The sequence below is a fragment of the Triturus cristatus genome, chromosome 4_1 (genome assembly GCF_964204655.1).
Source record: "Triturus cristatus chromosome 4_1, aTriCri1.1, whole genome shotgun sequence".
NCBI classification, from domain to species: domain Eukaryota; kingdom Metazoa; phylum Chordata; class Amphibia; order Caudata; family Salamandridae; genus Triturus; species Triturus cristatus.
Genome location: NC_140585.1, coordinates 1174107235 through 1174121878, shown reverse-complemented (window position 1 = coordinate 1174121878; position 14644 = coordinate 1174107235). Strand labels below are relative to the sequence as shown.

Here is a 14644-nt window from a genome sequence, read left to right as displayed (position 1 = left end):
TTCCACTGCAGCAGTAGAGGCTGCTGAGATGGCAACTTGCAGGAACACTTGCTTTTCTCCTGAGACTTTATGCAGTTCTCTCATGGATGGAATAGCATCATTGTCAGTCTGTTTTTTCCCAGATGCTACAAAGGAATGGAAATGGTAGCTTTTACTTAGTCCTTAAAAAAGTTTTAAGGTACCTGCAACCAGGTGTAATTTTAAACTTATGACACAGGACTGGATGCCTCGCCATTTCCTAAAGCCACAGACTCAAAAAAATCTAAGCGCCCATTGTTAAAATTTATGGCTTGTGTAAGCCTTTTTTACATGTGCAAAACCACTTTTCTAATTTCAAAAAGTTGGTTTTGTACTTGTAAATCAATTTACTTTAATAAGCATTTCTGTGGCTGCAAATCTACAAGCACATGTGGGGAATGGGTGGGTGCCATGTGGGTGTTACATGGTTGGCATGTCCTCAGTTTGTCAGAACCCACAAATACACGTTTCTGGGTATTCACATACTCATGACCGAGCTCTTCCTATCTAGAAAAAGGTTGGAAATGTACTCCTGTGAAGGGAAGAATTGAATACATTTCTAGGGTGGAAAGGGGAAAGGAACCCCCCTAAATTGGTGAAAATTGAGAGAAAGGAGTTCTTCTACATAAAAAATATTTACTTTAGGTAAAAAAGCAAATTGGCAAGTGCATTTTTTGCTATCGATTTACCAATGTAAAACTATACACTTATATATTATCATATGAGAATATAAAATTCACAGATTTCTTTATTTTTTTCTCTCTGGTATAAGTGGGAGACAGAACAGTTCACAAGATGTAACTACAGCCATGTTGTAGTTATGATTATCGTTAATAACAGGATAGTAGAGAGAAAGGTACTGTTACCAGACTTGTTTGAATAGATGTGTCTTGAGTTATTTTCTGAAAGCTAAGAGTAGTGTTCGGAAGCACACTTGGAAAATGGTAGCGGGACTTAAATAGCCGGTATAGCCCTGCTATTAGGGCTATAAGGCTATTAGAACGTTCTGCCATTAGAGGGCAGAATGTTCTAAAGAATTAAACAAAGGCTTCAGGGAGCGCGAGGGGATTGAAATCCCCTCAGGCTCCCTGAAGCCTTTGTTCACAGCCACAAAGAATCATTGGAATGTTGAAGCTCCGGGCTTATACCAGCCATTATAAGCCCGGAGCTACTCCATTGTTTTCAATGGAGCTTCCAACATTCCAATGTTGTAATATTATCTAAAGAACAGAATGCAGATATCTTAAGCTCAATTGCACAGACTAAGAAAAGTGAGGGATCTCTGTGTGCATTTGACAGTATTGTACTGCTGTCAATAGCATCCTTTTAATAGCACAGTCCCTCACATTACACAATCAATCAATCAATCAATCAATCAATCAAGGGATTTGTAAAGTGCTCTACATACCCGTGAGGGTCTCAAGGTGCTGAGGGGGAGGGGGGGGGGGCACCGCTGCTGCTACAGGTCTTGAGGCGTTTTCTGAAGGCGAGTAGGTCTTCAGTCTGACGTAGATGGGTAGGTAGGGTGTTCCAGGTCTTGGCGGCGAGGTAGGAGAAGGATCTGCCGCCGGAGGTGGTTCGTTGGATGCGGGGGACGGTGGCGAGTGCGAGGCTGGCAGTGCGGAGCTGGCGGGTAGGGGTGTGGTGGATGGAGGTGGCCACTACGCACCACCAATGGGGTCGACTGCCAGCTTCGTTCTTCATAGGCAGAGTTGACTTGCATGCTGGCACCCTCCATTTAGACGGACCCGGTGCTACAGGGGAATAGTAAAGGCAGACCAAAGCACAACACCACCTTGGTTTAAACAACCCCTCGATACACGTTGAATTAAAAAAACAAGTATAACAACACACGCTGCATTGAATGAGGGGTGTTAGACCTGACTAGACATGACATCCTTGGTTTGGTCTTTCCCAAATCTTTTGCCTTCCCCCTCATTGTTGTCTGGGTTTTGTTTTTGTTGGCATTAGGACTCTGTGCACTTTACCACTCCAAACTAGTGCTAAAGTGCTTGTGATCCTTACTTTAAATATGGTAAAATCAGCTCACACTCAATTGGCACAATTAATTTACTTATAAGTCACTGGTAAAGTGGGACCACAGGTAACCAGGACCTGTAAACGAAATGCTTCTAGCAGGTCTGCAACACGTATTGTGCCACTCACTTAGGTAGCCCTTTAAAATATGTCTCAGGCCTGCCATTGCAGCCTGTGTGCAGTTTTAAACTGCCAATTCGACCTGGCAAAATAAACCTATTGTCCTGCATAAATCTTCCTTTTTAATGCATGTAAGTCACAACTAAGGGTGGCCCAAAACAGCCTATAGGGCAGAGTGGATTATATTTTAAAGGTAGTGCATGTAGTTTTAAGATTTACCAGTCCTGTTAGTGAAAAACGACCAAATTAGTTTTTCACTACCGTGATGCCTCCATCTTACACATGATAACATTGGGTATCCATATTACATTTAATACGTGCTAACAGTTGATTGTAAACAAGTAGAAATGTCATGTTTCGTCTCAAAATAATTGTAATCTAAAATCCTCTTTAATGGTAAAATCTGATTTTATGTCACAATTCTAGCAATGCCACTTTTAGAAAGTTGGCATTTTCTTGACCTTAGTTTTTGGTGCAGGCAACATGTGTCTTGGATCCCATGGCTATCTATTCTGCCCAGATAGTGAGACAATGGGGGACTAGATATGATGGCAGGATGGGCAATCCTGCTAGGATGGGTGAGTTGCAGGGTGGGTGAGACAGCTGTTCCCTGCCTCACATATATTTCAAAGGTCTGTCACCAGCCTACTGTTACCATAGACCACTTGGAGCCTGGGCAGGGGAAGGAAGGAAAGTTTGAGGACCAGGTGTGGTGGTAGCCTAGAGGTTTCCCCAACTTCAACGGCTGGCACAAGGTATAAATATTGGACCATCAGACCAAACTCCTCAGTATGCTCCTGGACCTGCAGAAGACCACAAGAAGGATTGCCTTATATTCAGAGGACTGCCCTGCTGATTAAGGCCTGCTTTATACATCAGAGGACTGTCCTGCTGCTACCAGAGGACTACCTTGTAACTTGAAGCTTGCCTTGTACCCTCCGAGGACTGCCCTGCTGCTTAAGTCCTGCCTAGCTGCTTGATCCCAAAACTACCAGAGTGACTCCAAGGGTTAGCTGGCTAGCCTCCAGTGTGCACTACAAGGACAACACAAGCTTCGTAGACCTTGAACCCTGCACATTTCCTCTGCCTGGAGTGAGACTTGATCCCCCAAGTGGTTCCCAAGCAGTACAGAACCATTGGAAGTGGTACTAAAGAGGCTACTCCTGTCAAAACCTGAAAATGGCGTGAGAAGCGGCAGAAGACCGTAACCAACCTGCTCGCCAATTCTCCCAAGGAGTATCGCCGGCTGGCCTGACTTCATCGGTAGCTCCCGCTATGTTCTTCTCTGCCGCAGCAAGTCCTTTTCAGCGGGACCTCTCAGAAAGGGTTATCAGGCTCATGGAGCCCTCATTGGCTACATCCTTCAACTTCCTAATGCTGAAGATTTTCGTCTTCCAAAAAAGGGACAAAGGTGTAAGGTAAAAATGTTCACTGAGACTTTATCCAGCGCCTGCCTGACGATGGCAGCTATTCCTCAAACACAATCAGATGCGTTGCACTGCTGAACTTTACTTTCTGATGACATTTTCTTCGAAATTTCTTCTGAGTCCGAAGGTAAGCCAAGACCAGGCCCAATCAACTCGTGTAGCCTAGCCACTCTCCATTGCTGTCAGCATTACTTTTGACTTTGCCTCGGTTTTGTGGGACTAGATGCCAGTGTTTGACACTTTGATCTTTTAGGTGCTATGTTTCACTTAAAAGTAAAAAAATCAGAACTCTAGTTCTACTGATTGGTTTTAATTCATTTTGGTGTAATTTTATTCATTAAATTGTACTTTATTTTTCTAAATTGGTGTGCAATTTTTCTTGTGTTGTATTTTCACTTTATTACTGTTGTGTGCTGCATAAATACTTAACAAAGTGCATCTAAATTAAGTCTGACTGTTTTTGTGACACGCTACCAGAGGGTTAAGCACAGCTTAATCTTATAACTTTAGTGGTTCACCCTGACGAATACTGTGGTTATTGCTTGGGAAGGGTTTACCCCCCTCAAACATTAAAAGCGATTTCTTACAATGGGTATATGATCAAAAGCAGTGAGTCCTAACCTGTGATCTGGGGAGCCCTTGGGGTCTGCAAACTCTACTCAGGGGGTCCACGGCTGCTTAGAAAATTAAATAATATTAACAGATCAATTGATAACGTGTAAAGAAATAAAGAAGCAAAATAAACAATTGAATATTTTGGAATATTCTATAATTGTAAAGGAATTTAAAATTGGAATCTAAAAATTAAGATAACATCCTAAGATGATTCATGGGAGCAGTGCAAGTGCTTCAAACTAAATGGAGCATGGATGATGAGTGGCTTCACTTGTTTTTAGAAAAGCTCCAAACTTCCCATTCAATTTTACATTTTTTAAATATTTGTAAATTAAATAAAATATTTCATTATTTTTATATTTGCTTGCTGTAAGCGTGTTTCTGTTTTTATGTACCATTTTGCTGTTCAAATGATCAAAAATGCTTTGGCAGGGGTCACTGGCTTCCAGTAATTACTCAGTGGGTGTTCCTGTATTCTAATAATGATTCAGTTGGTTCCTCATATTCCAGTAATGATTCAGTCGGAATCCACAGAAGTCAAAAGGTTAAGGACCACTGATCTAAAACATGCAAATGATAAAAACGATTCTCTAAGTAATTCTCAATAGTATATTTAAATAATGCATTTGGCCCAATATCCATTTGCTTCAGTATTATTCATAAAGGCTCGTTGGTCACTGTACATTTTCTGTTGAGTAAGTCATTTTTGGGGAGCTTTCAAAAGACAGGGATTACATAGTTGGTTTGAGTGAAAATTCCCTTACCAGTTTGATTGGAAATCTCCCCTTCCGGGCACGCGTAGCAGGAAAAGCAACAGATTTGGTCACCCTCTTTTGCGACTTTTCTTAATCCTGGCTGGCAGCTTGGATTGCACACTGAAATGGGAGTCTGTCAAGTGAAACATAAGTACAATAAAAAGTAAAATTCAGTCACAACTACATAATTTCTATATCACATTACTACTAAACCATGCTTTTGTGATTTTAGACCCAGTGTATCAGAGGCTTTTCCCTCTCTCAAGGCATGCTTTGTACAGAATGGCAGGCTATGAGAGGGTGAAAAGGCAAATTGCAAAGTATAAAAATAACCACAGAGTCACAAATGTCTTTTCCATTCATAACAAAATTGAAATTTCTTGCGTTCTGTAAGAAAAAGTGGGGACAGCATGGAAGAGTTGTCCCCTCCTTCTAATTTCCAAGGAAATGTATTAATGCATTACAAGTGCACATGTAGTTGCAAAGCAGTGACAATGTTACTAAATGTCCTTTTCATAAAATACTAAGGGGCATATTTATAAGTTGGGTTGCATCGCTCTTGCACCCCACAACATGGTGCATGTGCGACGCAAGCCCAACATGCAATTTATCAAGCCATGCAAGGCCAACTTCTATGGCCCTGAGTTGCTTGATAAACCTGGAGTAACGCAACACCGGTCAAATTGCTGCGTTGCATTACTCTGCCCTATGGAGGGGTTACATGGCTGTTGCATGGGTGTTCCCACAAAATGCTACACCTTCCCAGGTGAATCATAACAAGGAGAAATATCTGTATTTCTCCTTGTTAATTCCTCTTTCTCACGATAAGAAGAGGAAATTGTCTCATGGGATTGTTTTTGCGTAGGAAGGTGCCTCTTCCTGCACAAAAACAATCCTTCTTACACAGCAGGCAAGGAGACGTGCTCCGCTTTGTGGTTTTAGCCATAAATATGGCCCTCAATATTTGCGCTGTTTGTGAGGTTAGCTTCCACTCTGTGAGCTTCAGCTGTGGGTATTTAGGAGAACAGACACAATTCCCAAGGACAGCTGCATACCCCAAGTACTCTTTTCACAATGTGCTATATGTTTTGGTATTGGGCCCCCCCCGTCTCCATATCCTCACACTGTAAATATGAGAGCAGACATGGAGGTCTCCTGTCCCGTGCCTGACTTCATCTCTGCTTATGCTACCACTGACAAGCATGCACAGAATACATCCTGCTTCATTGCTAATCATGAGGACATATTTCTGTAATTGCTAAGAATCGCCCCATTTTGCAGTGCCAATTGAGACAGCTAGCACAGTTGAAAGGTTTGACTGTGTGACAACGCAGATGTTCTGAAGCAAAGTGACAGTAATGCATGGGTGCATTAGTTTCCACTAGCCCCCATTCACAGTAAGGCACACATATAGTATAATTTTAAATCTGGATAGGTGCAAAATGTGCGGCAATCAGGTTACTGCACATTTTACCACAAATCCGTGTAAATGTAGGCCATTAGTAAGGATCTCAATGTGTGAAACTGTTAATATTAAATATGACCATTATATCCTACGTGATATTCAGGATCTAATATAAGATTGATTTAATTATAGTTATAGCATGAAAAAGAGAGTGATACAATAAATATGTGTTGCTTAAACATTGCAATTATGTACTTCGTTTGAAATATCTTTTTATTGGCATTTTCATTCAAAAACCTGTGCATGTACAGAAAGGCAATGTGTAGAAGAAAAAGCAATTGGGTATTTAGTGCAGAGAATACTTGAACATTTCTAGGGTAGGAACCCTGTGGTGATAAACATCTAGGGGGATCAACTCTCCATCTTGATAACAGTTGCGAACCATCAATATGCACGCTCAATTGACTGGACTCGGTGGCCAGAGAGCTGGCATATTGAAAGATATATGTATGACGTACATATATGAAATATGATATATATAATATATATATAAGACGTAAGGGACCCTGGAAGTAAGATTTGACCTTAAGCTTTAGGTCGTGGAAACAGACCCAGAAGGCAGATCTCTGATGTAGAAGGCAACGAGCGTGCCAACACTTCGTATAGTACCGCTACAATCCGGCACCAATAATCTCATATATAATCTATGATATGATATATGAAATATATCGTACATATATCGTAGATATATATGATGCATATCGTAGATATATATGTATATATATATATATATATATATATATATATATATGTATATATATATGCATATATATACATACACATTTATATGTATATGTGTATATATATATAGATACATTAGCTACTGGCAGTCGCCAGTAGGTAGTTATAGTTAGGACCTCGTTTCAATTCAAAAAGCATTTTTTGCCTTCCCAATAACTTTGGTGTCGTTTGACGAATCTTCGCAAAATTCTCAAAATTAGTGGCCTGCTCCGGTCAGCTTTTGTCTTGAAAGTTTCAGGGTGATTTGTCAAGGGGGGGCTGAGAAAAAAGGGGGGGTCCCTAAACACGTTTTTCCCATGTAAATTTCCATGGGTAACTTTAGACAAAGCTACAGCCTGAACTGCTGGACGGAATTACCTCAATTTTGGCAGAGAGGTAGCTCTTGCTTCAGAAAGAGCCCTTTTTGTAAATGGTGTAAATCCATTCAGAAGTTTTTTACATATTAAATGAAAAATACATTTATATATCTGGGCGGAGCCTAACCACACATCTCATCGTGAGATCTGATTGGCTGTCAGCACTTCATTCAAGAAGTGTTGGCAGCCATCTTGGGACCAACATACATGATAGTACCTCATTAAAAAGCATTTCAGTGAATGGAAGGTTTTGATGGTCACCAAAAGGAGAACGTATAAAGGGTGATAAGACTTTAGTTACATTATAAATCCTTTGTTGATGGTACCATACTAATTTTAGTTATTGTGATGTGTTCTAAGGTAATTTTACTCTGTTGGGATATCATGAATCATATTTGAGAGAAAACTATTTCCTCATACTTTTACCACAGAGGTTTGGAAGGTGATCTAGAAGCTAAAATGAGAGCATATTTTCTGTAAATTCACATTATCTTACTCAGTCATGTGAGAATGAAGTCTGACATTCTCAGTAAAATAGGTACATCCAACAAGGGCAGAGACTGTCAGTTGATTCCTTTGTGTTCTACTGCAGCTTCCCAGAGCTCGAGCACTAACAGTCTTACTTATGACAAAAGTATTGCACACCTGAAGCCATCTTGATTGGAATAAAGTGGTAACTCTTAAAACATTGAATTCAAAAAGGAACAGAATGAGGAGGTTCATTTTGCCATAGAAATTATGATTACTGCTGCAGAAAGAAAAACTAGGCCACATTTTTAGCGACTTCTCAAATTCTCTTCTATTTCATTAAAAAATTCTGATATGCAGACTGAAACATGCACTTTGAATAACAGCAGCAGACTTACCTGGTGAGTAGTAGCTTTACTACAGTGATCTTATAAGCAACTAGAGTGCTAACATTCTGAATTTATGGCAAATTTGTGATATATCTGAATGCTTTCTTGACAGAATCAAAGTAAAAAACTGAAAGTATTTCCTACTGAGGAGACTGCAGTAAATGAGGAAATTAGGACACTTCATAACAAAAAAGTCTCCCAAGATGGCCACTAGAAACAAAAGAGCCCAAATGTATCACAAATATCATCCAGATGTAGCTCACGTATAGCCCAATGACAGAATGTCCTAGAGTGTTCTAAAGAACAACGAGAGCGCTAACAGTCTTACTTATGACAAAAGTATGGCACACCTAAAGCCATCATGATTGGAATAAACTGGTAGCACTTAAAACATTTAATTTAAAAAGGAACACAATGAGGGGGTTCATTTGCCATAGAAAGTATGATTAGTGCTAAAGAAAGAAAAATTAGGGCACATTATGAGTTACTTCTCAAATCCTCTTCTATTTCATAAAAAAACTTCTGACATGCAGACTGAAACATGCACTTTGAATACCAGCAGCAGACTTCCCTGGTGAGCAGTAGCTTTACTACAGTGATCTAATGAGCAACTAGACTGCTAACATTCAGAATGTATGGCCAATGTGTGACACATCTGAATGCCTTCTTGATGGAACAAAAATAAAAAACTGAAAGTATTTCCTACTGAGGAGACTGGGGTAAATGAGGAAATTAGGAAACTTCATAACAAATAAATCTCCCAAGATGCCCACCAGAGACAAAAGAGCCCAAATGTAGCCCAAATATCGCCCAGATGTAGCCCAAGTATAGCCCAATGACAGAATGTCCCAGAGTGTTCTTAAGAACAACTAGAGCGCTTACTGTCTTACTTATGACAAAGTATGGCACACCTGAAGCCATCTAGATTGGAATAAACTGGTAACACTTAAAACATTTAATTTAAAAAGGAACACAATGAGGGGGTTCATTTTGCCATAGAAAGTATGATTAGTGCTGAAGAAAGAAAAATTAGGGCACATTTTGAGTGACTTCTCAAATCCTCTTCTATTTCATTAAAAAATTCTGATATGCAGACTGAAACATGCACTTTTAATACCTGCAGCAGACTTCCGTGGTGAGCAGTAGCTTTACTACAGTGATCTAATGAACAACTAGAGTGCTAACATTCAGAATTGATGGCAAATGTGTGACATATCTGAATACCTTCTTGATGGAACAAAAATAAAAAACTGAAAGTATTTCCTACTGAGGAGACTGCAGTAAATGAGGAAATTAGTAAACTTCATAACAAATAAATCTCCCAAGATGGCCACCAGAGACAAAAGAGCCCAAATGTAGCCCAAATATCGCCCAGATGTAGCCCAAGTATAGCCAAATGACAGAATGTCCCAGAGTGTTCTTAAGAACAACTAGAGTGCTTACTGTCTTACTTAGGACAAAAGTATGGCACACCTGAAGCCATCTTGATTGGAATAAACTGGTAACACTTAAAACATTTAATTTAAAAAGGAACACAATGAGGGGGTTCATTTTGCCATAGAAAGTATGATTAGTGCTGAAGAAAGAAAAATTAGGGCACATTTTGAGTGACTTCTCAAATCCTCTTCTATTTCATTAAAAAATTCTGATATGCAGACTGAAACATGTACTTTTAATACCTGCAGCAGACTTCCGTGGTGAGCAGTAGCTTTACTACAGTGATCTAATGAACAACTAGAGTGCTAACATTCAGAATTGATGGCAAATGTGTGACATATCTGAATACCTTCTTGATGGAATCAAAGTAAAAAACTGAAAGCATTTCCTACTGAGGAGACTGCAGTAAATGAGGAAATTAGGAAACTTCATAACAAATAAATCTCCCAAGATGGCCACCAGAGACAAAAGAGCCCAAATGTAGCCCAAATATCGCCCAGATATTGCCCAAGTATAGCCCAATGACAGACTGTCCCAGAGTGTTCTTAAGAACAACTAGAGCGCTTACTGTCTTACTTATGACAAAAGTATGGCACACCTGAAGCCATCTTGATTGGAATAAACTGGTAACACTTAAAACATTTAATTTAAAAAGGAACACAATGAGGGGGTTCATTTTGCCATAGAAAGTATGATTAGTGCTGAAGAAAGAAAAATTAGGGCACATTTTGAGTGACTTCTCAAAACCTCTTCTATTTCATTAAAAAATTCTGACATGCAGACTGAAACATGCGCTTTCAATACCAGCAGCAGACTTCCCTGGTGAGCAGTAGCTTTACTACAGTGATCTAATGAGCAACTAGAGTGCTAACATTCAGAATTTATGGCAAATGTGTGACATATCTGAATACCTTCTTGATGGAATCAACGTAAAAAACTAAAAGCATTTCTACTGAGGAGACTGCAGCAAATTAAGAAATTAGGAAACTTCATAACACATAAATCTCCTAAGATGGCCACCAGAGACAAAAGAACCCAAATGCAGCACAAATATCACCCAGATGTAGCCCACATGTAGCCCAATGACAGAAGTGTGCAAAACACTTATTTTTGTGTATTCGCAGTTTTATATAGTGCAGACTTGTCAGGTATTGGAGTGCTTTACATGAGCATTGGTTACATCACACAAGATCAAATTGATTTTGGTTGTAGACATGGGGAGATTAAGTGATTTGACCAGAATCACAGAATGTTGAGCTGAAGCAGAAACTCCAACCTGGATCCCCAGTTTCAGAGTCTGCAGCTCTGGAAGTAACACCACATCCTCTCCCCTAAGTGCAACATTTAATCAAGTGGTCAACTGGATGCAACTCAGTAACTCAACAAGATTCTGCACTCCGTTCTAGTGTTCACTGGACTTGTAGGAGCTCCTGATCCAGTCCGTGTTTTCGCCCAGACCCAGAGAGCAGAGCAGCAGAGCAGAGCACCAGCGGGAGCCGGAGCGGAGCAGCGGAGCAAAAAGCATTAACGGCCAGTTGATAATCACCCCGCGTATCTGTACCGCGAACCCGTTCCCGTACCCGCATCCCCCCGCATTCATGTGCCTCCGGAGCTGCCCCCATACTTTGGGAAGGGAGAAATAGACAACGACGGTGATAATGCTGCAGATTGGCCAGCCGGCGGTAGGCACGGCCGCGGCTGTGACCTACTCCTTTCATCCGGAGATCACCGTTACAGCTGCCCAAGGACGGGGCGAGGAGCAAGGAGCACCAACATTCACCAACATTCGCCGAGAGAAGCCGGAGAGAAGCCAGTAGAGCAGCTGTGAGCGGTGAGCAGGCCATTAAACATCCATAAAAATTCTGGCTGCATTAGCAGTCCTGTTATTTTCCTTTTAAGCATACCTTTAAATGCTCAACTCTTATTGACATACCGCCTCAGCCTGCCAGCCAGCCAAAATCCGCTTAAGTCACCAATCAGTAATCCAGGCACATAAGGCCAAAGAACCACCTAGCAGATCGAAGACCTGAGAGCTTTGAGGACATACACTCACAAAACTTTGTTCCCTTCCGGCCCCCCTCCCCCCAGTCGAGGTACATTTAGCGAGAGACTGGGACAGCTTTTGACCTAGGTTCTGACCTAGGTTCCTGGGCATAGCATACTCCATCCGCGGCTGATACCACCACCACCGCACTCTCGTGGTGCGGGGTTGTGTCAGAATCATTACCACCTGAGCCCGCAGCCCATTTTTGGCAGTGGCAGTGGCAGAGCCAGTCGGGTTTCATTTGGCACAAGTGTTCTGGGTCTCCCTGGGGCCGAGGAGTGTTTCAGCCCGGCCCGTACAGGCAGCGGGTGCTCAACCCGACCGGACGTCCCATATTCTAGGGCTCAGGCAAACAAAGGGAAGAGAACCACCCAAGTTGCCTACTTCGTTTGTTTGCTTGTCCTCACTAAAAGGGCGAACCCAAGAGACGGCTCGCAATTAGTACAAAAAGGAAACAAAACAAACTAATCTGTGGCAAGTTTAAATTTGCGCAGGAAATCAGTAAGGGCTTGGATACAAAAATCATTAAAGACAAAGATAAAAAGTCATCTATGGAGACCATCCACAGTGAAATAGGCACTTTTAGGAACCTACAGGTTCCGGTATTAGAAAAGAAAAAAAAAGAGAAATTGAGATCAGGAACAAATCGACAAACCATTCCAAGTAAAAAACAGAAAAAAAACAGCACAAAAACGGTACGGTCTCCCAAAGAGACCTCTTTTCAACTAGCAAAGGGAGAGACTGTGGCACAGGGGATAAGAGAGAAGATAGATTTGGGAGGTTTGGTGCCAACAGTTGATAATTCTGGCCCAACCCCTGGAAAACAGCAGCAAAAAATTAACAAATTCTGTTTTTTAAAAGACCCTGTATCTGCAATTTTGCACCAACTAAGGAGGCCTTAAATCTTCCAAGCCCAATTAGCCTGACAAGATAAAACCTTTAGCTCCGTCAGAGGCATTTTGTCAGGACAATCAGTTTATGGACCCATTTTACCACATAAGAACAATCAGAACAACTACCTTAAGTATCCATACAGAGAAAACCAACTCTCAAGGAAATAATATGGAGACCGTACAGGCCCAAGTCCATAAACCAATCGGGCCATTCAACAACTCCGAACTCTCAACGGGCACGGTCAACAAAACCCCAAACCCAACAAGAATACAAAGGGCACACATAAAACACCCCCACATTCATTGACATCATTGGGATCGAAGTCGCTCGAAAACATACTTGACGAATTAGGATCCACAAACAATAGAAGTAACAAAGATCAAGGCAAGCCAAGTAAAGTGAATAAAGTGGGAGCACCAGATGGCCCGACAACTCAGAGACAAGAAGGGGAGGACGCCAGGGCAAATTCCCTTCAAGAATCAAGCATCTTAAAACTGACTGAGAAAACTAATACAAAAGCAAAGAGGGCCCTTCAATTAGGGCATAACACAGCATCAATTCCAAATCCAAAGGAGCACAGGCCGGGGCCAGTGGCATCAACACCGCGTAACCCAGAGGTTGGCAGTAGTGAATACAGAATCTTGATTGACGACTCCAGTAGGGACAGAAGTAACTCAGACAACGACCATTCGTCGGAACCTATATTAATTTCATCAGCAAGTAAGTCTGAACATCCGGACGATCCTCTAGGGAACGGAGGGAGCTCACAACCCAACACAAATTGGGGGAACGCCCTCATTAGTTCACTGGACCAGGCAATAAGAGCACTTAACTATCAATCCGACAAAATGGAGGTTCAAATAGACCTAATAAACATCATCGCAGAGCATATAACAAACATAAGTTCTAAGGCAGACACAATAATGACCTTACTGGTTAACAAGGGAAACATGGATAAAATCGGAAACACAGACAAATTCACTACAGGTAATACAAATCAAAACCCAAACAAAGTCAAACAAAGCAACTGTGAATGTGGGAGTATAATTGAAAAACTTGCGTCTCTCCCAGACACTTTGAAAGATATCCTGGGAGTAGTAAAGTCTTCATGTGAGCCTAAGGGAAATCGAGAAAGCCCATATAAAAACCCTAAAAAAGAAACATCAAAAGTTCCATCTCATCAAATAAAACAGAGTACCATTAACGAAGGGGTCTGAAAAATCAATTCCCCTTCATATAAAGAGTTTGGAGCAGGAGCAATAGAAAGTCACGAGGTACAAATAAACAAACAACTGCCCAACCCTCAATTGGAGCACCAAGACAAACTAACAAAAAGACAAAGGAAGAGAGCTAGGAAGGCACGGCCTAAACAACAAAAAAACAAATAAAACCACAGCCTCTGAACATCTCTTCCCTATTTTTACAAAAAATGTAATTCAAGGGCTCGAAACGAATTGCGTCTCGCCGAACGGCTCCTCCAGAAGACAGGACCTATTATATGCGGAAAGGGTGAGTTCTTCGTTCGAGAACTCGACAACGGCAGAACCTACTCACGAACCAGAACTAATAATCTCTGAGGGGTCGAAGCTGAGCAAACGACAACTTGCAGGCTTTCACAGTACTAAGAGGACAGTAAAACAAACAGTGCCTTCAAGTTTACTGGCGGAAAATTCTCGAAACAAGGAACTCATATACGAACCAGCCTGTCAAAACACTACAGCCAACATAGAGGTCAGCCCGGCCCCATTAAATGAGAAAAAAAAGGAGAAAGTACAAAAAACGGACAACTGGCACTCGGACTACAAAATAAGCAAGCAAAACAGGGAATCTAAACCTGTCCACCTAGGAATAGATCAGACGCCACTTAAGATCACTGCA

At 41.3% G+C, this 14644-nt stretch overlaps 1 protein-coding gene across 1 annotated transcript in view; it reads right to left on the bottom strand.

Moving 5' to 3' along the window:
• LOC146856286 (vomeronasal type-2 receptor 26-like) overlaps nt 1–14644 on the bottom strand; it is a 200764-nt gene that overhangs the window by 70153 nt on the left and 115967 nt on the right. The window contains exon 3 of the mRNA XM_085651229.1: nt 4982–5105. Coding sequence (XP_085507355.1) covers nt 4982–5105 — 124 coding nt within the window. The remainder of the gene's footprint in view (nt 1–4981; nt 5106–14644) is intronic.